Source organism: Triticum aestivum, chromosome 3A, assembly GCF_018294505.1.
Source record: "Triticum aestivum cultivar Chinese Spring chromosome 3A, IWGSC CS RefSeq v2.1, whole genome shotgun sequence".
NCBI lineage: Eukaryota > Viridiplantae > Streptophyta > Magnoliopsida > Poales > Poaceae > Triticum > Triticum aestivum.
The window spans coordinates 515,185,178-515,208,639 of record NC_057800.1 but is presented as its reverse complement, the minus strand read 5'-3'; the positions used below and the strand labels follow the sequence as shown (position 1 = coordinate 515,208,639).

The 23,462-nt window shown below is 42.0% G+C and overlaps 3 protein-coding genes and 1 pseudogene across 4 annotated transcripts; 3 read left to right on the top strand and 1 right to left on the bottom strand.

The window, feature by feature from the left end:
• The first annotated feature begins 340 nt into the window (after positions 1-340).
• Positions 341-2,451, top strand: LOC123058520 (nuclear pore complex protein NUP35). The gene is made up of 3 exons (XM_044481234.1): positions 341-880; positions 970-1,081; positions 1,810-2,451. Exons 1-3 carry the CDS (start codon positions 381-383, stop codon positions 2,137-2,139), a joined length of 942 nt encoding a protein of 313 aa, XP_044337169.1. The 5' UTR covers positions 341-380; the 3' UTR covers positions 2,140-2,451.
• Positions 2,452-4,903: 2,452 nt separating this feature from the next.
• On the top strand, positions 4,904-13,320 carry LOC123061934 (nuclear pore complex protein NUP85). The gene is made up of 18 exons (XM_044485224.1): positions 4,904-5,439; positions 5,845-5,947; positions 6,092-6,202; positions 6,311-6,394; positions 6,594-6,665; positions 6,744-6,800; positions 7,597-7,716; positions 9,296-9,496; positions 10,178-10,288; positions 10,375-10,412; positions 10,510-10,666; positions 11,549-11,650; positions 11,730-11,786; positions 11,969-12,115; positions 12,255-12,325; positions 12,415-12,502; positions 12,665-12,721; positions 12,878-13,320. Exons 1-18 carry the CDS (start codon positions 5,018-5,020, stop codon positions 13,073-13,075), a joined length of 2,196 nt encoding a protein of 731 aa, XP_044341159.1. The 5' UTR covers positions 4,904-5,017; the 3' UTR covers positions 13,076-13,320.
• Positions 13,321-13,734: 414 nt separating this feature from the next.
• LOC123061933 (dolichyl-diphosphooligosaccharide--protein glycosyltransferase subunit STT3A) lies at positions 13,735-21,032 on the top strand. 2 transcript variants are annotated; one of them, XM_044485223.1, is made up of 23 exons: positions 13,735-14,030; positions 14,116-14,178; positions 14,576-14,631; positions 14,717-14,788; positions 14,890-14,995; positions 15,084-15,134; positions 16,123-16,218; positions 16,314-16,373; positions 16,455-16,568; positions 16,655-16,741; positions 16,986-17,089; positions 17,243-17,338; positions 18,427-18,547; positions 18,632-18,712; positions 18,788-18,916; positions 19,012-19,260; positions 19,337-19,480; positions 19,557-19,743; positions 19,837-19,934; positions 20,106-20,185; positions 20,266-20,353; positions 20,463-20,555; positions 20,666-21,032. In XM_044485223.1, the coding sequence occupies exons 1-23, from the start codon at positions 13,893-13,895 to the stop codon at positions 20,720-20,722; spliced, it is 2,370 nt and encodes a 789-aa protein (XP_044341158.1). In that variant the 5' UTR covers positions 13,735-13,892; the 3' UTR covers positions 20,723-21,032. The 2 variants fall into 2 exon arrangements, with proteins under 2 accessions (XP_044341158.1, XP_044341157.1); XM_044485222.1 differs by having other exon boundaries at positions 16,314-16,568.
• Positions 21,033-22,583: 1,551 nt separating this feature from the next.
• On the bottom strand, positions 22,584-22,757 carry LOC123063785 (uncharacterized; annotated as a pseudogene).
• Between the last annotated feature and the right edge of the window lie 705 nt (positions 22,758-23,462).

Here is a 23,462-nt window from a genome sequence, read left to right as displayed (position 1 = left end):
CTGAACCAACAAAACAATAAAGAAAAAAAAACCGAGCTGAGTTGATCGAGCGAACGAACAGAAGCTAAAAGGAAACGAAGCGAGGGAGCGATCTTATTATGGGCCGGCCCATGAAGGCGCCTGCGTGGGCGCCGCTTGCTCCAAGTGGCGCTTAAGGCGCTGTCGAGGAGGTCTCGTAAACATGCCGATGGGCCGTCCTATTTCCTTGTTGTGCCCTGACACGGCACGTGTGTATTAGGCCTGCCCCGTTTAGGCCAGGCCCTGCCGGCCCATCTGGCCAGGTCTGAACCGGAGAATATTCAATTACGGACCCCTCAAATCAAAACCCAAACATAAAACCCTGTCTCGTCGCGCTCTGACCGACCGTCATACCGCCTACCATGGCCTCCCCCTCGCCGTCCCCGCCCCGCCGCACACCCACCACCGGCGGGAGGCAGTCCCCCTTCTTCCGCGACCTCGCCCGTGCCATCCCTTCCCACCGGACCTCCGGGTCCCTCGACCCCTCATCCACGCCGCCGCCGCCCCTTTTCACCCTCGACGACCGCCTATACGCACAGGATTTCTCCCCTGATCGATCCGCCTCCAACCTCCTCCCCGTCGCTCCATCCCCATCCCCACCCACGCGCGCTTCCTCCGCCAGCCGCCCGCCCTCATGGGACCGGTCCCGCGGCATCCCCCCCGGTCCGTGCTCGCTGGGTGACTGGCTCGTGGAGCCGGCCCGTAAAGAGGTCCTCGCGCTGCCCCCGCCATCGCCGCCTCCTACTCGTGCGGCGAACGAGGAGGTGCGATCGCCGGTGATCCCGTTGCCTGCGCCGCCCAGGACGGCTCCATCAGCGAGCGTCACGGGGGCCGACGGGGAGGAGTGGGTCACCGTGTTCGGGTAAGTGGAGGGTGTGTGACGCTTCACGAGATGAACTAAACAGCCATGAAAGTTTGATAGTGGTATGTAATTTTTCGCTTCGTTTGCAGATTCACCGCGAGGGAGACCAACCTTGTTCTGCGAGAGTTTGGGAAGTGCGGAGTGATACTGAGACACTGCTCTGGCCCAAGAGATGGTAATTGGCTTCACATATTGTATCAGGTAGCCCCTTTTCACTGGCTCTCTGCTACTGTCGCGAGCTGCCTGTCTTTGTTCATAACTCATAAGTCAACCTTTCGTAACTGCATCGACCATAAAAGGTTATGGTTAATTGATTCAAAGGCTAATCATCTTTCTAGCCTTTATTTTTCGTCTTAAGATGCTCTGGGCATGCTTGGTTTGATGCCAAAACACCGGCTAGCCAATTTTTGGTAGCAGACCAATCATGCCCCAATATTGCAGTGTCCTATCAATTTCAGTTAGTACAATATGGTTTTTGGTCTACTTAGTCACATCTTTAGACATGAATGTAGTACTAAACTTACGAGAGTCAGGCTGTTTTACTTGGATCACTAAGCATGTATCATAATCATGATACAATATCTTATAGTCTTTCCTTTCCTTTCTGAAAAGCAGCGGTTTATTTCTAGACGGAAAAAAATCATAAAACAGCAGCAAATAGTTATAATAAGTTCAAAAAGCTCTTCCCTCGCTGAGAGTTTTGTACCATTGGCGTTATTTAGAAAATTAAATGAATACATTCCTAGACTTTTCTGTATATCTTTCTCTTCATTCTCTGCGGTTACTTTGGAACATTTACTTGATTAGGAACCAATGCAGCCATACTTCTATGTAGATTTTCTTGTGGCTGTTCTGTTTTTTTCTAGTACCTACAGAACATCTTAACATTTTTCTCGCTGTCGACTAATATATTGTTTTTGCTCGTGAAGCACCAATACGATGCTCGAAGGGCCCTTGAAAAGAATGGAATCCAGCTGTTTAGTGGCGTTGCAATTGGGGTTAAAATTACTGATCCAGCGCAGCTGCAAATGGATGAGAAGATGAGTGAGAGCAATTATAAAGGTTTCATGGTTTCCTTGCCTTCGAAATCATCTATCCAGAATGCAGGGGCATCAAGCAATTTAGGAGATCTCCCACGTCCCTATGACCCAAAAGCTGGCAGAAATATTAACAGAGACATGGGTTGTTCAACAGGAAGTGTTGCCATGCCAGCAAAATCAGTATTGGTGAAAACTATGGACTTGATTTTTGGCATTTGATATGCAGTGCTGGAGATTTTACAATCTTTTTCCTTCCTTGCTCGTCACTTCTGTGGAGTAATTTTTTATCACTGCATGTGCTGATCTGCGAGTTCCTTATTTCTAGTGTCCGAAGATGTTGTTTTTCACTGCAGATGGAGTAGTTCTTTTCCCCAGCATCTGCGCATATCCATTCATGGGTTTTGTTGTGTAGCATTTGCAATGTGAAACGTTTGCGCTGGCTATGTAAATGTTGGATTGGCTATGTAATACCTTTCTAAAGTGGCGAAGTGTAAAAGGGTCTTGATTATACATGGTGTTCTACTCAGACCAGAAATGATGGCCAGTCATTTTTTATTGCTTCATGCTGTTTTATTCGTTCTGCTGAACAAGATAGCAAAGTTAGCACTTGCTTTTGGTTCATGCAGTTATTCTGTGTCATCACATTACTACTCAGTCCAAAATTCCAATTTATGTACATGTCCTTGGACCAGTTTGCGCTGTCCAAATTTCTGTGTTTTCTGCAACATTATATGTTGTCCAAATTTAAACTACCTGTTCTAGATTTCATGAATTTGTAATCCGGAAAGAGAAATTCTTTACACATGTCAAATATAGCAGTGCACGCTTTTTATGCAGCTACTTATTTTATAGTAGTATGATCAATGGTGATATCATAAATTCATGGTTCCTTGGTATGAATAATCATTTTGGTACACATATATTTATGAATATGTAAACAATTTCTTTGGTAGCTCTCACAATTAATAGGTGGCGTGGATAATCAAATGTCATGGGACCTTATGTCAGTAAATGTTGCTCGTAATATGTCACATGTACTATTGAAAAGTGTACATAAATACCTCACCAATCTCATGTCTTGTCCTCTGGCTCCTTGGTGTCATCTGGGAGCGTCGAAGCTTATGTTCCAAGGACCTGGCCAGACCTGGGGTTGTCGTCCAACTCTCTTCATTGCCTGCTTCTCCGGAGTGGCGATTTGTTTTCCAGATTGTTATCATCGGCATCTTCCAACTCTGACTAGCGACCTCTCGGCTGTTGCGTCAACAATGTTTTTCTGGCTTCGATATCGGAGATCCATAGAAGGCGTCGAGCCTCGCTCACGATGCGCCGCCGGAGAGTGCATGAGGAAGACAACGCCAATTTTCTCAAAAACCGGTGTGTAATTTGTTTTTTTTTTAAGGATGGCCTTGTAGGGTTGATTGACTTCAATATATGGCCTTTTGCCGTTTTGATCTTTTATATTAATAAAGCATACATATTTCTGTCAACACATAGGCTACCGAGAATACTCAATGGAGGCGTTACCTCCCTAAAAACCCTAGCAACCAAGCACTCCCCATGTGCATCGCTGATCTCCCCTTGGGGGGGGGGGGTGCGGATCTGGTGGTAGTAGTAGTTTGGGACTCTTCCCCGTAGTTAGGGTCACAGAGTCACTGACATTTTCCATCATGGCTGCAGCGGTGGCAGCGCTATATGTATTGGTCGAGACGACGAGGGGGTGGTGATGTCAATAATGTCCTATGTACCTACTTCGATGAATCTGTTTGGGTTCGATCAACTTTGGTTTCCGGCGGATCTCTTTGGACCAGGTCGACGTTGGTCTGTGGTAGATCCATCTGGATTTGGACGTCACTCGTGGTTGTTGGTTGTTTGCAGGTGCGACTTTTTCGAATTACCTTTTTCTTCGCTAGCGACGGTTGCTGCTCTGGTGTGCTGGCTGTTTGTGGTCTTAGCACGATGACTTCTTGACTGTCAACTACAACAATGTTTGCCCACTTCAATGAGGCAGGGGTGATGATGGTGACGCGCTTTCACTTTGCTTTTGTAGTCATCGCTATGTGATCCATGGACCTGGTTGCAATCTTTTTACTTTTATGGATGTGTGTATTTGCTGTCATATGATAAATCAGATTTCACGAAAAAAGAGAGGAAAGACCATTAACGGTCAGATTTCAATTTTGTTGGAAAGCATGTGCGAAGGAGCATTTCGGAGTAAGCATCCCCTGTCATATAAGGCCTCCATTGGTTTGGAGGAATTTTATAGAAAATTTATAGAATAGAATTTTTGTAGGAATTTTGCCTTTAGAGGCCTTTGGTTCGTAGGAATGTATTCCTATCTCTAGATAAGATTGGTTCCAATCCATTCCATTTCAAAGGAAAATAAAGATTAACATGAAAACAATGAAAAAATTCTTATGATGTAAACTAAATGACATCTATTTTTTCTATTCCTATTAATAGAATTTGAGATACAAGTCATCTTATTCCCATAAGTTTTCTATTTATATGATAATTCTATCCTATGAACGAAAAGAGGCCTAAGCGCAATTCAAGGTCTACGTATCCATGCGGTCAATGCGGCAGGAAACATAGTTTTTGTTGTTATTGATAACGACAGCAGATGAGAGTTTGTTCAGATGGCATATCCGGGAACACGTTGCTCCGGTCTGATTCTTTTAACGGTAATGGTTTTGCTTCAAGCAAACTATTTTGGAGGTATGTAAAGCTGCTGATTAGCGATGGAGCCGCGTCGAGCTTGGGTGAAGAGGTGATATGTCTCTTTTTTTTTAGTGGAAAGGATAGGTGCTGATTTTTTCATAGGATTATCCTGTCTTTTCAGTCCTGTAATGTCGATGTTTAGTGACTTGTAAGTAAATCTTTATTTTATTAATGAGACATGTATTACTATGAAAAAAAAGACGGGAGCTTGTTTTTTCTCTTGACTGGGGCAGGAGACGGAGCTTTGGTTGTGCGTTACGACTTTCCCCGAGCGTCCGAGCCTTCGACTTCGAGCTCCTAAAACCTTTTCCTCCCCACGCCGCCCCAAATCCTCCCCGCCGTGCCCCTCCCCCAAAACCCTAGCTCCTCCTCGCCGACGATGCCGGGCATGCCGGCCGACAGCGGGAGCGCCATAGTCCCATTCTCGGGGGAACCAAAGCACGCGGCGTCGGCACCGCCCGTGCGTCCCATCCGCCACGGCGTGCCGCCGCCCATCTCCCGCGTCTACATCTCCTGGTCAAGCGGCAACCTCCTGCAGGTCGCCTGCCTCCGACCTCCGAGTCCGGAGGAAGGCGCCGGCCGCGGCGGGGAGGAGGTTGGTGGGAGGGTGGTGGAAGTGAACCTCGGCGTCGGCGCTGGCAATGGCAGCACGGAGGTCGAGGAGGAGGTCGATGAGGCGGAGATGCGGCGGATCGAGTACGGTTCGGTACCGGCCTTCGCGCTGCTGCAGAGCAGGAAGAACGCCCTCGCAGAAGCTGCTGCTATGCAGCACATGCACTCAGTCTCAGAGCACGCAGAATGGTGAGCATTTTGGTTTACATGTGTTCGCTGCTTAATGCATTTTGGTTTTGATTAGGGATTGATTTGAGTACCAATTGTAACAGTGAGCTCTATTTCACATTTCTTACGGTTCAGAGGTCCAAATTGCGCGAGTTTGTTTCACAACTTATGCTTATATAGGAAATGGGCATTACATGTCTATTCAAAATCTTTAACTTTCGCAACCTATGTTACAATTGTAATGACTTTGGCAGCTATCCATGTGCTATAGAAGCCATAGTTGTACCTCTCAGACGTCCATTCTGAATTCTGATGCATATATTCATCATGCCTGCAAAAATAGACCTTACTGGGCAGTCGTATCACAGGAAGAACCTTACCAGTTACTGTAAAATCTGCTCTTGTTCTTATTGATTTTTTTATTAGGTGGCAATATGTGCTCGAATACAGCAAAACCATCGGTAATCTTCTTGGCAACCAAGATTCTCTTCCTGCTCTCATGATTGAAGATCCGAGGGCAATTCTTAAGGTGACCGTCTATATGTGTTACAAATTTACAATGCTTTCTTATCATTTAAGTTCACTTATATTTTTATTGTTTCCAGTAAGGAGTAACTGCTATAATTCAATTTTTGTTTCCAGTAAGGAGTAACTGCTATAATTTAATTTACAGGTTAGAGAGAAGCCTACTAGTTTAAAGGCTGCCTGGGAATTGTTAGAAATATTCTATGTTGACAAAGAGTTACACAGCTGGCTTCTGGAGCGACTCGTTGATTGGTTAGCCGTAATGCTCTTTCTGTCAACAATTGCCTTGTTATATCTTATTAAGTCCTATTTACTGTCAGAATGCCTGGGCTTATATCTCTCTTATTATTCCTCTTGGTATTATTAGGATTATGACAGCCTCTTGACCAAGACGGATGGCACGGTGTACTGCAAGCTCAACAATTTCCAGAAAAAGCTAATCAACCTGCAGGTTGATTCTTCTATTCTTTATGATAGCATATAGGGGCCAGTCTGGTATACAAACTTTAATAACTGACCGCACTGTTGAGTTGATGCTCTGTTGTATTTTATCTATTTACTTCTGTTATTAATATGTATTACTTCCATGGTCCAACCCTTGTACCTTAATATTGGTGAGAGTGAACTTATAATAAGAGGTATTTTTGTAGATTGTTGAAAATGATGATGATTACTGGAATGGATTATCGGCAGCACTGTCAGTTGGATGGCTTGATGTCGTGGTATGTCTATATGTTTTGCACGTTTTTCATAGGTTTATACTCTTGTGTGTAGCTTACCATCTGAAGTTTTTCTTGCAGGTGAATATGCTACGTTTTCATGGATCATACCAATTGGATCAGATGGACAACCGTGAGGTACTTAGGTTGTTGCTACTTTCAGGCCATTCATGATTTCTTTGTCACTTTGTCAGTGATGTTGATCTTGCAAATAAAATATGATTCTGGTTTGAATTAAGGGCCTAGATCATCGATAATTATATTGCCCTATTTGCCTTATCCTTTTACCAAATTAGAATTTAAAACTACCCAGATTTTCAAATGCAGAATTGCAATGAAAAATGCACACTCAGTTTGTCCCTTTTTTCTGTGAAGTTCATGTGGTTCAGCTATTGCAGCAAGTGCAGTTATGTTATATTGTTGGCCGTATACATTTAAAAGTTTAATCCTATTTAAAATATTTAACAGTAGCCTAGAAATAGTACACTCCCACCACCTTCCTGTCGATACAGCTATGAAGAGAACAATTAGGTGGCAATGATGAATGGATCCATTCTAATGCATAATTTTGTTAACATGATTGTGGGAAGAGAGTGGCCTGTAATGCAAGGACTCATAATTTCTCTGGTCTGTTTTGGGATTTGACTTACCTTCATATTTTGCTTGAATAATTTTGTTTCACCAATAAGATACAACAAAAAAGTTACTCTGCTATATTTTCCTGATTCATTCTTTGATTTTGATATCACTTGTGCTAATTTACTTGCGGTTATCACTTGGACATTGTATTTTATTTATACTTTTGCAAGTTATTTCTATATGGGGCATGTATTTCCTTGTAGCTTTGCCCATATAATATGAAATTGTCTGCTGTCAGTATGTTTTATGTACAACTAAACCTAACAGAAACGGCTTTCGTCCTTTGGTCCATCAGACAGAAAACGGGTTGGTTGAGGCTGTTGCAGTTCTTGTCTCAACCATGCCGCGCATGAGACCGGATTTACCAAAGAGTAAATTAGGCCAGTGCTGTAAAACAAGACCTGATTTCATCAAGGTATGCTTTATAAATGTTGCCATCTTTTTGAGCACTTCACCATTTCTTCTGTACCCCCTATGAAAGTTGGATAGATCTAAGCCACTAATGACATGATCATTTCCCCCTTATCCTTGCGAAATCATAACAATGTTAATTATCCTGTTTTCACCCTCATTGCTGCTGCACAGTACAAGCTATGCCTTGCATGACCACCATGATGACCAGTTACTGCTGCTCATGAGAGTGCCTCCGTACCACAATGTTATAGTTATACTTCTGCCTCCTCATGTTCAATTTGCACATGATGGCGCTGCTTGTACTGTTAGGTAGCACCATCGCTACTTGCCATGCTGCCAAACTTATTTTGCATTTTTTTATTCTACTGTTTGCAAATGATTGCTGGTGCTTTTGGCTCCCTCTTCATACTTGCTGCTGCTTCCTTGGGCTGGAACCTGCTTTGTGCCCACTGTTGAAATATGAGTGCATTACCACCTTTCCTCAATATCTAAATGTCTGGCGAACTGTTTTGTGCATGAAAGTTCGTAGTATCAGAAATAAAAGCGAGCTGGCGAGCACTGAATATAAAAAATTCCAGCCCATGTCGAGTCCATGTCATAGGCCCAAGGGAGCCTATATGTGGGGGTTGAGTATTAAGTATGAGTATATATTCCTCACTGTTTGTCACTACCTTTAAGTTTTGGGAGAACTTATTGCTGCTCGAAACTCATTATCCACCGAGGTTCAAGGAGAATTATTTGGGGACAACTCTATAAATGGTCTAAAAAACACAAATTCTTGCTGGGGGTGGCGTGTCTGTATCGGATACCGTATCGCACATGGATTTGTCCCCGATACATATCAAGGGAGTATCAGCTGATTAAGCATTAAAAGTAACGAATTTTAATCTCGATACCTCACAGGTATGTTTCCGATACGGCCCAGCCCAATAACTAGCGTATGTCTGAACCCTACCTGTAGCGAAACCCATCCCTGATCCCTCTCTCTCCCAGATCCAAAATGCCACAACCTAACAAGTAACAACCAGAACAACTATCCAAAACACACTACCATAGCTCGGACAGTCCCGAAAACAAAACACAAGGGAAAACGAACGCAGCAGTCTCTCATAGCCCTGTCTTCAAAATGCTATCTTGCATCCATCCTCTGAAGCTGAATAATGAGGCTCTGGATCTTATCTTGCATGCCCCACACCTCTCCCGTCGTCCTTCTGGCGAAAGACAACGCCCTGCATGGAGGCGATGCGGATTGGTCAGGGTACATCTTTTAGTGTGGCACATATGCTCTGTTATTGGAATTTCGTGCATGCTTTTGGTACCCTGAACTTTAATGGTAATATGACACATGGTTCAAATCAAAGTGAAACATGTGATTCCTTGGTAATACTTCTAATTGAAACGGTTTTACCTTGTTACTCATCTGTGAAACTGGGTAGTGTACTGGTTGGGCTTGGTGAAATTGTTATGTCAATCTTCCATAGTCATTCTTTCTGCCTTCATAAGCTTTAAACTTATGTGTTAAAAAAAGTTGTCCCAGTTGAAGTTCACGGAAAGATTTGATGAGCTACTTGTATTTGCAGGCATGGGAAAAATGGCGAGGTCAAGTAAGTAAACTGGAGTGCAGTGCATTTTGGATTCAGTGCAGTCACCAAAAAACTCGTGATGGTTTGAAGAATCTGCTTCACATCATGATGGGAAACATAAAGGACCTCACTGCTGCTACTTCCCATTGGCTGGAGCTATTCGCTTCTCATTTTCTTTACATAAGGCCATTTACAGTGGTTCGTCTCATATCCATGCACTTGCTCTTGTATTGTCAGTTCCAATGCTTTGTGGTTCATTTGCTTGAGTAACTCTCAGTTTTCCTAAATACTTCTGTGACATTCCTTGATTCCCAATTCTTGCGTAAAGATGTGCCAGATGCCCTTATTTCCCTATTACCTAAGGTTTTGCGTGCAGTTTCCTCCCATGGTCTTCAGTTTCATGATTGCTATTAGAGCAACCCCTTGTCGACAAGATCATTTTACAATTGAATGTTTGCTCTAATCTGTTGCATGACCCCAGGACCCATTGTATGAATGCCACCACCCCCTCTAAACAATGACCAGCTATCATGGTTACTTAGAGCTCTCACTGTCACAGTTCTACTGGCTAGGGCCTAGGGCACAACAACTGCATCTAGCCAACATGGGCTCAAGTCCTCATCTTCTTTGGAATGAAAAGCTGGGGAATGTGGTCACACCTCTTGGTCTCATTCTTTTATTATGGCAATTGTTTTTGAATTGTCTTTGTGCAATAATTTGTGCTTTTAAGATGGCTAAATATTTACCCTGACTGAATTTCCTGAAACCTCTTATCACTCGTATGATGCAACAGTTAGCTTTTAATTTAATATATACATGTGAACAGTTCATCAAGGAGTCTTTGTGCAACAGTTTAGCCTTTTCTCTCCATTATTTTAGGGCTTTGAAGGGATGCATCACTTAGCGCAGAAATGCATACAGCTTAAGCCGTCTTTCGACGCTAATGGATTAACAGGCCTCCTGAACGGCATCCTTTCAGAAAATCCAGAGGTTGGCATGCAACATTAACCTGGCAGACTCCATATAACCCTTGTCTTTCCTTTCTTGGTGATGTAACATTTCTTTTTCATGGTTAGGTTGTCTTGGCGGAATGCACAAAAAAATTTGGGCCTTGGTAAATGGACAATCTGTTACTCGGAGTATTTGATTTTCTACCTACTGTCAACATTGAAACACCGTGGCCTAATAGATTTTGCCATCTGTGACCACAGGATGGTTACACACTGTATGGAACTGTTGGCAGCTGATAATGACTATGCAGATATTATGTTGCATGAAGAACGACCTAACTTTGGTGGCATAAGCATAGAAGAACTACACCGGCTAGTCTACGCTCAAGTTTTGTGTTCTCATTCTTTAACTTGGCAGGTGAGTTTTATGTACTCAATGCACTACCAAATGACTAGAGCAGCTTCTGTTCTGTGGTTTTAAATATTGAGAAAAGTCCATTTTGAACCTTGAACTATTGTGCTTGGTGTGACTTGAACCCCAAACTTTTGAACTGTCTATTAAATCCTGAACTTTCTAAAACCATTGAAATCAAACCCTAGAACGATTTTGAAAAATGGTTTTGTGTTAGTCTTCTAAAAAAGTATGAAAACAATTCATGGATGTCATAAGAAAATCATAAAAATACTATCTATGTGATGTGCAAGATGCGAGAGAAATTCATTTATCTTATCCAGTGAGTATCCCCACTGTACCCCTATTTTTTTCGAAGTCAGAAAAAGAGAATAATCGGGGGTACGTGTAGCCGAGTGTATCCCTGTGTCGCCTGCTTACTGCATGGATTTACAGCTGACCCAGTCGTATTGGTGCTTTCTAGTTTTCACATTTTTTGAAAACAGCAAAATGTAAAACTATTATCTAAAACCAGGGTAGGGTTTGTTGAAGTGTATATGTGGATTGCCTAGCCCTTTCCATCAGTTCGGACTTTTGGTTGCGTTGTCTAGTGCATGAAGCTTAACAGGGTTGAAGTTAAATGGCGTTTAATATGGACAGTTTCATAGTTCAGGGCTTTATCGGACTTTCAGCCATGGTTCAGGGTTTACAATAGACTTTTCTTGAATAATATTCTGATGTATGTGGGTCTGAATGTTCTAGTGCATGCATGCGTATTGTGTAGTTTGCTACCATCCGTTGTCCACTTTGTTGTATCAGACCTATAGAACCTATGTTGTCTATATATGCTAGGCGAATGTCTTATTTTGATGTTGTTGGTAATGGCCATCTTGCATGTTTGGTACTCAGATCGCACCGACTTATCTGTCCTCGTGTCTAAACCAAGGCCTAGGGCTGCTGGAGATTCTACTTCTCAAGCAACCCATACAAGATAACCGTCTAGTGCTGAAGGTATGTTTATTCAACTTGATATTTAGTTGTGGTGTTTCTGTATTTTTGTTTGTCACCTAAAACTTGTTTCTGTGAGCAGACTTTGGAACTTTGTCGTTTGTATGAACTGGAGAATGTTGGTACAAATATCATGAAGGTAAAATGTGGTTGGTAATACACGCATAACTTTATTTTTAAGATAAACACAATTTTTCATGATCATCTTGGGTTTTAAAATGCCTTATTCTTCAACTAAATATTCGAACTTAACTTTGAATTCTGTATTTAACTGGCTCAACGCTCAAGATGTCCTATCTAATAACTTTTTTTTTGTTTTAGATTGCAGGCATTTACCATTGGAAGCATGGTAGAAAAGGAACCGGGGTTTATTGGTTTCAGCAAGCTCATGATAAAGTACGACTTGATAGAATTGCTCAACAATTGTTTGAACGCATTGGGAAGTCAGTCGCAGATGATAATTTTAAGGTGTCAAATTCTCCCCTTGTTCCTCCCCTACAGTTAGTTTAGTCTTCAGTATTAACCAAGTAAAATGGATCAAAATATGCAGACAATTTAGCAGCTATATTATTCATGATAGTATCTAATAGTGATTTTGCTTGGTCAGCAATGGGAAGGGTTGCTCGAGTTACTAGGTTCAGACATTGGTAGTGCAGGTGGTCTTGAGTTCCTTCACAGGTATTTATTTCTTTTTGATTTTTTCATCAAATTATTGTTTCTTTTCTCTCCACAAGTGTGACATCAGCTTAACATATGCTTTTGCAAAGGTACCGGGATTTCAAGAGATCCCTTCAACAGGCACTAGAAGGAAGGACTGGCGAGGCTGCTCGGCAGACCGTGGAGTTTCTTATACAGGTAAAAAAATTCCCGCAGTTCAATGCTTCAATTCAAGACCACTGGCAAAAGACGTGCAAAAGAGCATGCACCTTGTAGGAATAGTTATCTTGTGTCCAGGTTTTAGATCTACGGCATTAGTTTTTTTTTTTCCTTAATAGACATGTAATTTTTCTTTTGCAGCTAATGAGAAATCCTTCTACACCACAACGTTTCTGGCTGCCCCTTCTACATGACTCGGTAAGCTCCTGCTGGTTTTGATTACTATAGCACCAAGAATCTTCATTCAGCGAAATAGCTTAGCTAAATCATATTTCTTCATCTTATCTCAATCCGAATTAACATTTAAGAAGTTTGAAGTTTTGATTCCATTTTCTGTCGCCACCTTTTCTACAGGTGAAACTACTCAACTGCAAACCCCGCCCTTTACTGAATGTTGCCGAGACGACCTTGTTGCTCAATAAACTACAAGAACTGTCCATGGCCAAGTTGCGTCCTGACTTCTGCAGTAATCACCTACCAAGCCATGCACTGAGCTCTGTCAGATTGGCTTTGGGATCAAATCTTGCCCGTGCCATTCTTGAAGAAGCTTGAACTCTGGTTGTATCTGGTGGTGTGTCAGCTCCAGTTTGGTGGAGTTACTCCGCAGTTGCATTATCAGGCTCCCTATTTTGTTGTTGAGAAAGTTTGAATTCGTTCGCTCTGGTTCAGCGGCTCTGCCATAGATGTATCATATATTGTTTTTAGCTTTGGTGATCTCATCTGTCTGTTGTTTTTTATACGAATCGATGCTTGTAACTGTGTTCCTGGGTAAAAAACAAGCATGTTGTTGCATAAAATCTAGTGTGCTTATTTCTAAAATGCAGTGGACCTGTGGAAAAGAAAGTACTCCGTCCGTTCCATAATTTTTGTAGTGGTTCTAGTTCAAAGGAGTATTTCTGCTCAAAAAAATAAAAATCTGAACGACTTGGCCCATTGTCACTGGGAGAATGTTCCTTCCTCCATAAATGTTTTTATTATTGGATAGAGCAAATCTTCTAAATTTGACCCTTGTGCACAAGGATGTCCACGTTGACTGGTTGTCAGGTGTGATTGTGAATACCATTTTTGTTTGTGTAGACAAAAGTTTCACTGGACTGAGGGCAAGACATTAGCCGCTTTTTGGTGAGCTTTAGCAACTCGTAGCCAGCCAGCATATAATCGGATGGGCGTTTTCTTTTCTTTCTAAATAAATATAATAATGATCACCAGTGAATTCGATCTGGAAACTTCGTAGAGCCAAATCGCCAAACAAGCTCAGTACTCCACTGCTACGGTACGCAGCGGCTTGACTGCAGGGCACCAAGACAGCAGCTACACCAACAGCCTTCCTTGGTCTGCTCCCCCAACTCCACCGCTCTGCTGAGCCGCCATGGCGGAGCTGGAGGCCGGGTCCATCTCCATGGCGGCCGGCGGCGGCGGCCGACTCCGGAACGCCCTGAGCGGCGTGCTGTGTGCTTTCACCCTCCTCCTCATCGGCGTCCTCGCCTTCTCCATCCGCCTCTTCTCCGTAAGATCCACGCCAACGTTCTCTAGATCCTATGGCCAACTCTTTGGCCGCCTCACATGTCCCTGGTGGTGGTGGTGTGCCGCAGGTGATCAAGTACGAGAGCGTGATCCACGAGTTCGATCCCTACTTCAACTACCGCGTCACTCAGGTCAGTTTCGGCGGCGTCGCATTGTTGCCCACTGTCCGTTGCTCAGGTGCGTGTGGAGTGTAGCAGCACTGTGAAACTGAGCTCAAGGCGTAGCAGGACGCGTTGCTGTGTTTGTTCGGAGCGTCATCGCATTCGAATTTTGGGAACTACGGTTGTAGGAAGCTTCGTTTACTTTCACGTGCTAGTACATGGTAGTGGTATTAAGCGGTGAGAAAATTGGGACGAATATAGGTTTTTTTCCCCCAATGTAAGGGCAAGCATCCTGGCCTCTGCATATGATTGGGGACTTGGGATGTGTTCTTTTGTGTAATTTGCTGCTTACATTTTCCTACAACTCTTGGTGTTCCAAAAAGGATTATATCTTTTATTCGCTATATGTTTCCCTGCCTTGTCTCAGTTTTTGTCAAAGAGTGGAATCTACGAGTTTTGGAACTGGTTTGACGACCGAACATGGTATGGTTGCCACTTGCCAGGACACATGAATCATTCAGCGTGCGTTATGAATGTTCATCGTCTCATACTGTTATCTGTATATTAGGTACCCCCTCGGACGTGTTATTGGTGGCACTGTCTATCCTGGCTTGACACTGACGGCCGGCACGATATGGTGGTATGTAAAATGTTTCATTCCATAATCCGTAGCATAGAGCAATGCGTTGTTGGATAGCTTTGAAAAACTGCGATCGCGCCTCGAGTGTTTGGTTGGTACAGGTTGCTCAACTCCCTCAACATCCCATTGTCGGTGGAGACTGTCTGCGTGTTCACCGCTCCAATTTTTTCGGCAAATGCTTCCTGGGCAACCTATCTGTTGACAAAGGTTGTTTTCCTGATATAAGAATCACATGTGCTTACACTAGTTCTACAACCACAGAAGTTCTGTAGTAACTATGTACTTTACCTTCCAGGAAGCGAAGGGTCATGGGGCTGGTTTAATGGCAGCAACTATCTTAGCGATGGTATTCTCTGTTTCTTTTATCTTTTCTTTATGGAGGGACTGCTCAGTTTGGCCATGAGAAAATTAAGTTTTTTTTATATGCCTACCTGATTTATATTTCTCATTTTATACCTTGCTGCTTACACTTGTGTATTGGTACTTTGCTGTGAGTTCCAATGGACAAATGTAGGCTAGGTCTGTTCGTCCATTCGTTTGTGGGTAAATTAGAGAATGGGGATACTTTGATGCGATATTTCTGTTAGCTTTGTAAAAATTGCTTCCATATTTCCAACTGTATGAGCAAAAGCTTTTGTAAATTTGTGTCTTCATTCTTCCTAGCGGAATAACTTTTTCACATCCCAATCCTCATTCGTTAGGTTATTCTCAATTATCTCTTTTCTGGAATAGTTGTCAAATCACTTCTCAGCCGATCAATGTTTAGGAGTTGAATTTGGCATTTCCAAACAAAGGAGTCATATTTTGGTCCTCTGGTTCGAGCTCCGGTTGATTTTACGTCCTAATCATTTCAAGTGAGCTTATTTGGTTCTTCGACTTCACTATTTATCTGAAAAACCTTCTGTAACCGACAAGGTTCATTTCTTACATGTCAAAAACAGGAAAATTCAGAGATTTTACAACTGTTTAATCACAAGAATCAGTATCTAAAAACTGAGAGCTGAATGATCGAAGCAGCTTCATTAAAAAAGTTGAGGTCCAAGAATGGCCTGGCCTGGGAAAATATGAAAAATAGGGACTGGAACACAAAGCTGAGAACCGAAATATTTCTGAATTATGAAGGTTGAAATTTCCTGTGAATAAAAATCCTAATGATCATTGAGCCATGGGGTAAGGCTGTGTTTTTCTCATTTATTTGGGATCTGCGACCATGAGACATCATCTTTCCTTTTTCTTTTTATAAATATGCCTACCTACTGCTACTATATCCTTATACACTATCTTGTAAATAGCACTTGATCGAGAAACTACTTACCATTCCTCCTAATACGCAGGTCCCCTCATACATCTCAAGATCTGTTGCAGGCAGCTACGATAACGAAGCTGTAGCAATATTTGCTTTAATATTCACATTTTATCTATATGTAAAGGTTAGGTTCTCAAAGCGTCCTTAGAATTTTAGGCCTTGTCCATTTTAACCTTCTCTTTGTGTCCTCAAGAAGATAACATAATGATGACTATGCAGACACTAAACACGGGGTCACTCTTTTATGCAACACTTAATGCTCTCTCTTACTTTTACATGGTAAGTTTCTATTCGAAGATGTTTAGAATAGCTACAAGTTTCAGAAAATTCTTCACATTATACTGCATTTCCGCTTTTCAGGTCTGTTCCTGGGGAGGCTACACATTCATCATCAACCTTATCCCAATGCATGTTCTCCTGTGTATTGTAACTGGTCGTTATTCTTCACGACTTTACGTTGCTTATGCTCCCCTTGTAAGTCGATAAGTCTAATGGCTTACCGATTGGTTATGCACAAAAGAACAGCACAGATTCTCATTATCATGATTAGCACCATGCAGGTTGTACTGGGAACACTTCTGGCAGCATTGGTACCTGTGGTTGGTTTTAATGCAGTATTGACATCAGAGCACTTTGCATCATTTCTGGTACACCAATTGATTATCTACCTACGCATGTGTTCCTTTTCCCCCCTTAAATTGTCTGATTTCACCCAATTTTTGTATATCTGTTAAAAAATTGCTACTCCCTCCAATCCATATTACTTGTCGCTCAAATGGATGTATTTAGCACTGAAATACGTCTAGATACATCCGTTTGAGTGACAAGTAATATGGATCGGAGGGAGTAATTGCTTTCTCTTTATTTCTGAAAATGATGATTGAATTCCAGGTGTTTATAATCCTCCATGTGGTTGCTCTTGTGTATTACATCAAAGGACTTTTAACTCCTCGGCTGTTCAAAGTGGCCATGACATTCGTACTAACGGTTGGCTTGTAAGTTTCTGATGTCAAAACCAGTTAATGTGCGTTAAAAGACGTGTTACACTTGATACTGGTTCATAATATTGACAGACCAAACATTTGTTTCTCATAAGTCAAAACAAAGTAGATGTTCTGTACACATTCTAATATCAAGGATTCCTGCAGAGCCCTTTGTTTCGCTGTAGTAGCGATACTTGCTGCATTGGTCGCATCTAGCCCAACAAAAGGTTGGAGTGGGCGCAGTTTGAGTCTACTTGACCCGTAAGTTCTCATAAAGTATTTGTTTGGCGCAAGACTTGTTCTTGTTTTTGTTTCACTGATAACGAAGCCTTCACTCTGGTTAACAATAAACATGACAATTTTAATTGGAACCACCTTTCCTCTGGATTTGGAGTTTCTAAAGAGATATGCTACCTTCTAGATTTCCGCATTAGTACAAAAGAATTGTGATTTCTATTAGAGTGAATTCCAGTTTTTACTCCATACTCTGACGTTTTTGACAGAAATTACCCCATTTAACAGTTTTTCATCCGGATTACCCCATTTAGTAAAAGTTTTGCCCCCATTTAAAAAAATTACGAGTTTTTATCCCATTTAGTGATCTATCAGGTGAGCCCTGGTCATCAGGCACACATGGCGTGCCACATTGCATTTTTTTTCTGGCATCTTTTCCCGTGCCTGAACCGGTCAAATGGCTAGAATACAGTTTTTTCTCACGGTCGGCAGATGTACGTACGTACCACTTTGCCTTGATAAATTACTTCTTCATGTCACGCAGCTCCTTGTTCATTGTTTCCACCTCATTCTTCTTCACGGCATTTGCTTCTGGAGCACTGCTATATGTACCACAGGCCTTATCCGATATTTGTATGATGATTTGGATCTGACCTTGCAGCATTTGGGCAAAGGAAATAAAGACCATTGGATTTAGCATCGTGCTCATATCGTACAAGCAATTATCATATGTGCAGTAGTTCCGAAGCTTCTGGGTGTTGCATGTACTAGGCATAATTCCATTGATGCTTTGTATGGCAAAAGAACCACTGGAGAAGCTATCCACAACCTAAAATACTTTAAATGGGGTAAAACTGGCAAAACTTTTGTCGCATGGGGTAATTCGAATGAAAAGCTATTAAACGGGGGTGGGTAATTAGCGTAAAAATATCAAAGTAGGGGGTAAGGTAAAAAATGGAATCCACTCTTTCTATTACCCACGATGTACTGATAACTTGAAATTTATTCTGTATACAGGATGGACATAATTCTGGTTCCTGTTTATGATGAATTCTTCTTCTGTTTTCTATATAAGTTGATGCCTTGAATTCCTTCGCTTTGTTCCATTCTGACAGAACATATGCAAGCAAGTACATCCCTATCATTGCTAGCGTGAGCGAACATCAACCACCTACCTGGCCTTCTTACTTTATGGCTATCAATGTGCTAGCCTTCTTAGTTCCTGCTGGGATCATAGTAAGCATTCATGTTTTGTTGGAAAATGGATTTTACTTCGTGTTTAGCATGGTTTTAATTAATTTATTGCAACACAACCTGCAGTCATGCTTCTTACCTTTATCTGATGCAAGCTCATTTTTGGTCTTGTACTTGGTAACTTCAGTATATTTCTCTGGGGTAATGGTAAGTCATCACTGCTAAGATACAGTACCGTATTGCTTTATTTATCAGTTGATAGTGATGTTAGTGCAATGTTAGGTACGACTGATGCTTGTTCTTGCCCCTGCTGTGTGCATTTTGTCCGGGATTGCTCTGTCAGAAGCTTTTAACGTCCTCACACGATCAATGAAATTTCAGCGCCCAATATCAGATGATACCCTTCCTACTGTATGATCATTTCATTAGTACTATTTTTCTATTTTTCTTATCCAGATTTAGTTTCTACAAAAGGTTTACTGATGTACTCTCCTGTCAAATTTAAGGCAGGAGATAGTACCCCAGGGAGTTCCAGTACAGCCACTATCACAACTTCCACGAAAAATGCGAACATAAAAAAAGAAAAAATGGGGACTATTTCAAAGGAAAGATCATCAAAGAAGAGTCGGAAGGAAACAGAATTGGTGGGAAGTTCTCCTGTTAGGCCCGAAAAGGAGGAGAAGCTTTGTGTACTGCCTTCTGAAGCATCTGCCATGGGTATACTGTTCCTGATCATGCTTTGTGGACTTTATGTGGTAAGGTATCTGTTCTCACTGGAAGCAGCATTCTCATTAAAAGCGACGCTATTACTTAACGATGCCATTTTTGCAGATCCATTGTGTATGGGCAGCTGCAGAAGCATACTCTGCACCCTCAATTGTGCTGACATCACGTTCACACGACAGGTTGCATGTTTATGACGATTTCCGTGAATCTTATGCATGGCTGCGCCATAACACAGAAGTAGACGATAAGGTATGCCTTCGAATGGACCTACTCTGATCACTTGAATTGCATCATTCTGATAGAAAGATGGCAATGATTGCTGTAGGTTGCGTCATGGTGGGACTATGGTTATCAGACAACTGCAATGGCCAACAGGACTGTGATTGTAGACAATAATACCTGGAATAACACGCACATAGCGACAGTTGGGACAGCAATGTCATCCCCAGAAAAAGGAGCATGGGAGATCTTCAATTCCTTAGATGTCAAATATGTGCTTGTGGTCTTTGGAGGTTGATGTGTTTTGGACTTGCAGAAATAACAATATTCTAAACAAAGTGCTTCCTGAATCCCGACCCGATAAAACCTGATGATTTTATTTTCAGGTCTTATTGGCTACCCAAGTGATGATATTAATAAGTTCCTCTGGATGGTTCGAATCGGAGGTGGTGAATTCCCTCACATCAAGGAACAGGATTACCTTGTGAGTGGTGAACTTGTGTTCTGCAACTATCGTGCATATCATTCGGTAGTGTCATGGTAGAAAACTAAAAATATCAGTTTGCATTCTAGTATAACATGTGGAAGAAAAGCACCATCAACTATGTGAAATTTCAGACTTCTTCTGAGTTATTATGCTACATTATTTCTATAGAGGGATGGCAACTACCGTGTTGATGCTCAGGGCACTCCAACGATGCTGAATTGCCTCATGTACAAGCTTTCTTATTACAGGTATGTCAGTGCAAGGAAGTTACCATGCTGATGTATCACAATCATGGATTTTCTTGACATTTGTTCTCCTTTGCATCTAGATTCGCTGAGACTGATGGCAAGGGATTTGACAGAGCGAGAAGATATGAAATAGGAAGGAAGCATTTTAAACTGACCCATTTTGAGGAGGTACAGTGCTACTACTCTTCCCTCCAATCATTTAGAAACCAGAACCCCCCCTCACAGCTTTGCTTGACTGCACCTGCAACGTGTTCATGTACCATATTGCTTAATGCAGGTTTTTACAACCCAGCACTGGATGGTTAGGATTTACAAACTGAAACCACAAAAGAACAGGGTCCGAGGAAAGTTGAAACTGAAATTGAAATCTGTAAGTCAGACAACACTACAGCTTGCCTACAATCATGTATACGTCATTAATTGACGCAGCTTTAGTACAAGTTTGATCTTTAGCATCTTTTCCTTTCTTCTTGACTGCAGAGTTCGAAAACAAGTTTAATGCGCAAAGGGGCTGGAAAGAAGAACCCATGGCGATAGTCGAATAGAGAACACAAGTAAAGAACACAAACTCACTATTTGGCTTGCCCAAAGTTCCCGAACTCGGGAAAATTACACGCTGATGAGAAGAACTTGGTTAGAGATATCCACATTTTTGTATACTTTGCCGTGCGTCACATTTTTTCCTCTTACACGTCCAGTATGGTTCTGTGGTGCAAAGAGAGGAAAGCGTTATCCCAGATGCAGGAGATTCCATTTCCCATGTAGCAACTGAGTGAGAACCGTGTTAACATTGAAAATTTTGAATTATGTCAACGAGTGAACTACTGACAAGTGGCACAACTTGCTATGTGCTGTATACAAGGTTGCACCTTGCTGTCACCGTCACCACTTCTCCCCGAGCAAGTGCCTATGATACCTTGAAATGGTATGATTGACACTGTTAGAAAAAGTACTGTTGGCACTCAGTTTTTTTAACTTGTATAAGAGTTACAGTCAACAGCCTGATCATCGTCATCAAACTGAGGCATGCTCTTCTTCGGGATTAACTTCTCGCAGCTTATACAGTTCATCTCTCGGCTTATTTTAGATAATCATTCGTATCTGACATTTTCAATTCTTCAAACTTTTACCTGCAGTTATATTTGAAGCGGTGAGGTCTAAAAATATACACTTTTGGAAAGAGTTGTTCTGTATGCAGCATCCTAAGCCTGAGAAAGCTGGAAGCCTGGAAGAGTTTGAATTAGTTTTGGTTGGGTGGCCAGGGCAATAGTGCAAGAAAGAATTCCTTGTTTAACACTATTTTAAATTCTATTTCCCTATTTAACACTGGAAAAATGTTTCTTCTCTATCTAACACCAACTTTAAATTTTGTTCCCAATGTAACACTTTCGTCCATTTTTGGACCTAACGGTGTTAAATGGAATGTGAAAGGACAAGTTTACCCTTGGTTCTGGCTGCAAAAACTCCTCGAAGCAGGGTGGTGGGGATGGCTCAAAATAGCGTACGTGGTTTGTGTCCCATTTGTACACATTCAATCACCAAGTTGTAGTTGTACGTACGTGGTTCGTGTCCTAGGCTGCTGCTATATATACATATACTTTGTAAGACCGTGGATTGAAGCAATAAAGTAAAATCACCACTCAGGATACGTACGTGTGACAATCAGCCGAAGTCTCCTACGCGTGTGTGCGTTTGAGTATCCAACCAAAGGTTGTTGTGTACGTACATGTTTATTTTCTATTTTTTGTTGTACGTACGTCGGTACGTGCTTGGAGATCACTAGATCAGCGAGCTGAGGCCAACTTTGCATTCTAGTGCATCGGGCTTCGTAAGGTGAGTCTCGACATAAAGTATATCATGGGGTTGAGCCGACTTGGGACAGAAACCAAGACAATCAACGTTGCTTCACTTAGTCGTCGTTCGACAGTGTCGTCGTAAAGTACTCTTTTTTTTTTGCGGGGTTCGTCGTAAAGTACTCGATGGCGGGTCTGCCTCAACAATGACCAAGGTGCAGCGGATGGGAGCGGACGAGTGTTGAGCGAGCCCGTGATCAAGTGTTGGTTTTAGAATGCCGGATCGATTCACCCAAGTAGTACGTGCATTGCTAGCTCAAAAACACATGCAGCTTGATTAACTTTTCCCTAGAAGCAGAACGTGCTCATCTCTAGCCGTGTATGTACGAACGTACTTGGAATCTTGCTTATGCTAGCTTGGCGAATAGAATGAACATGTCAAAGAAAATGGTTGAATAGATGTTCAAGGGCAGAATTGTCATTTCATGTGCCATTTAACACTGTTTGCACAAAAAATGGATGAAAGTGTTATATTAGAAATAAAATTTAAAGGTTGTGTTAGATAGGGAAGAATTATTTTTTCAATATCAAATAGAGAATAAAGGTTTTGGACTGTTAAATAAGGAATTCTCTCATAGTGCAACACTCAGGCGACACATGTAATAGCAAGCTATTATTATGAACACACTCTATCACTGTGGATACATGGCCCATATATCAGATATTAAACTGATAAAAACAAATACTACACTTGATCTTAGCCAAAAGGCCTATGAATTCTCTTGTTGCCCTGCCTCTCATTTTATACACCTCTCGCGGCTCGCTCCGCTCAGCGCAGGCGAGGTGGGACTAAACTAGCATCACGCGCATGCTCTGTGTGTGAAGCAGTTTCCATTTTTTAGGGCTGGGACGGCGTAGCTGGGCTCTTCTTAACTCAATCCCCCAAGACCAGGCCCAGATCGTAACGCAACGACCTCGCTGCGAGTAAACGATACACGCTTTGCATGGCCCTAAAACAAAGCTACCAAAAAAAAAAAAAAAACTACACGCTTCGCGTCGGAGGAAACGGACTGAAAGATGGCTCAACCGGTGGGTACCATCGAGACCCAGGTATTGTGCGTCTCGTTTCTAAAAAAAAGGTATTATGCGTCTCTGTGTGTTTTTGTGGTGTTTCATTCATATATATATGTGCATTAGCTATCCAATGCTGTTATCACCTTAAATGAAAAAGGAAAACTATCGATGCTGTTTAGGTAGTTGAAAAAAGAACTATCCATGCTGTTTAGGTAGTTCAAAGTGAACTCTACGTGTTGCACAGCTCAGAAAAAAAAATCTACGTGTTGCAAACATATATGCTGTTTCATGAGGAATCAACTTGTCAAAGGATGCTTGTAATTTATGTACTGCAAAGTTCGCTGGTGCATGGCAAGTATCCAATGTGGCTACTTGCAAATTCTAGCTTTGTGCAGCCCCGCCTTCTTCTT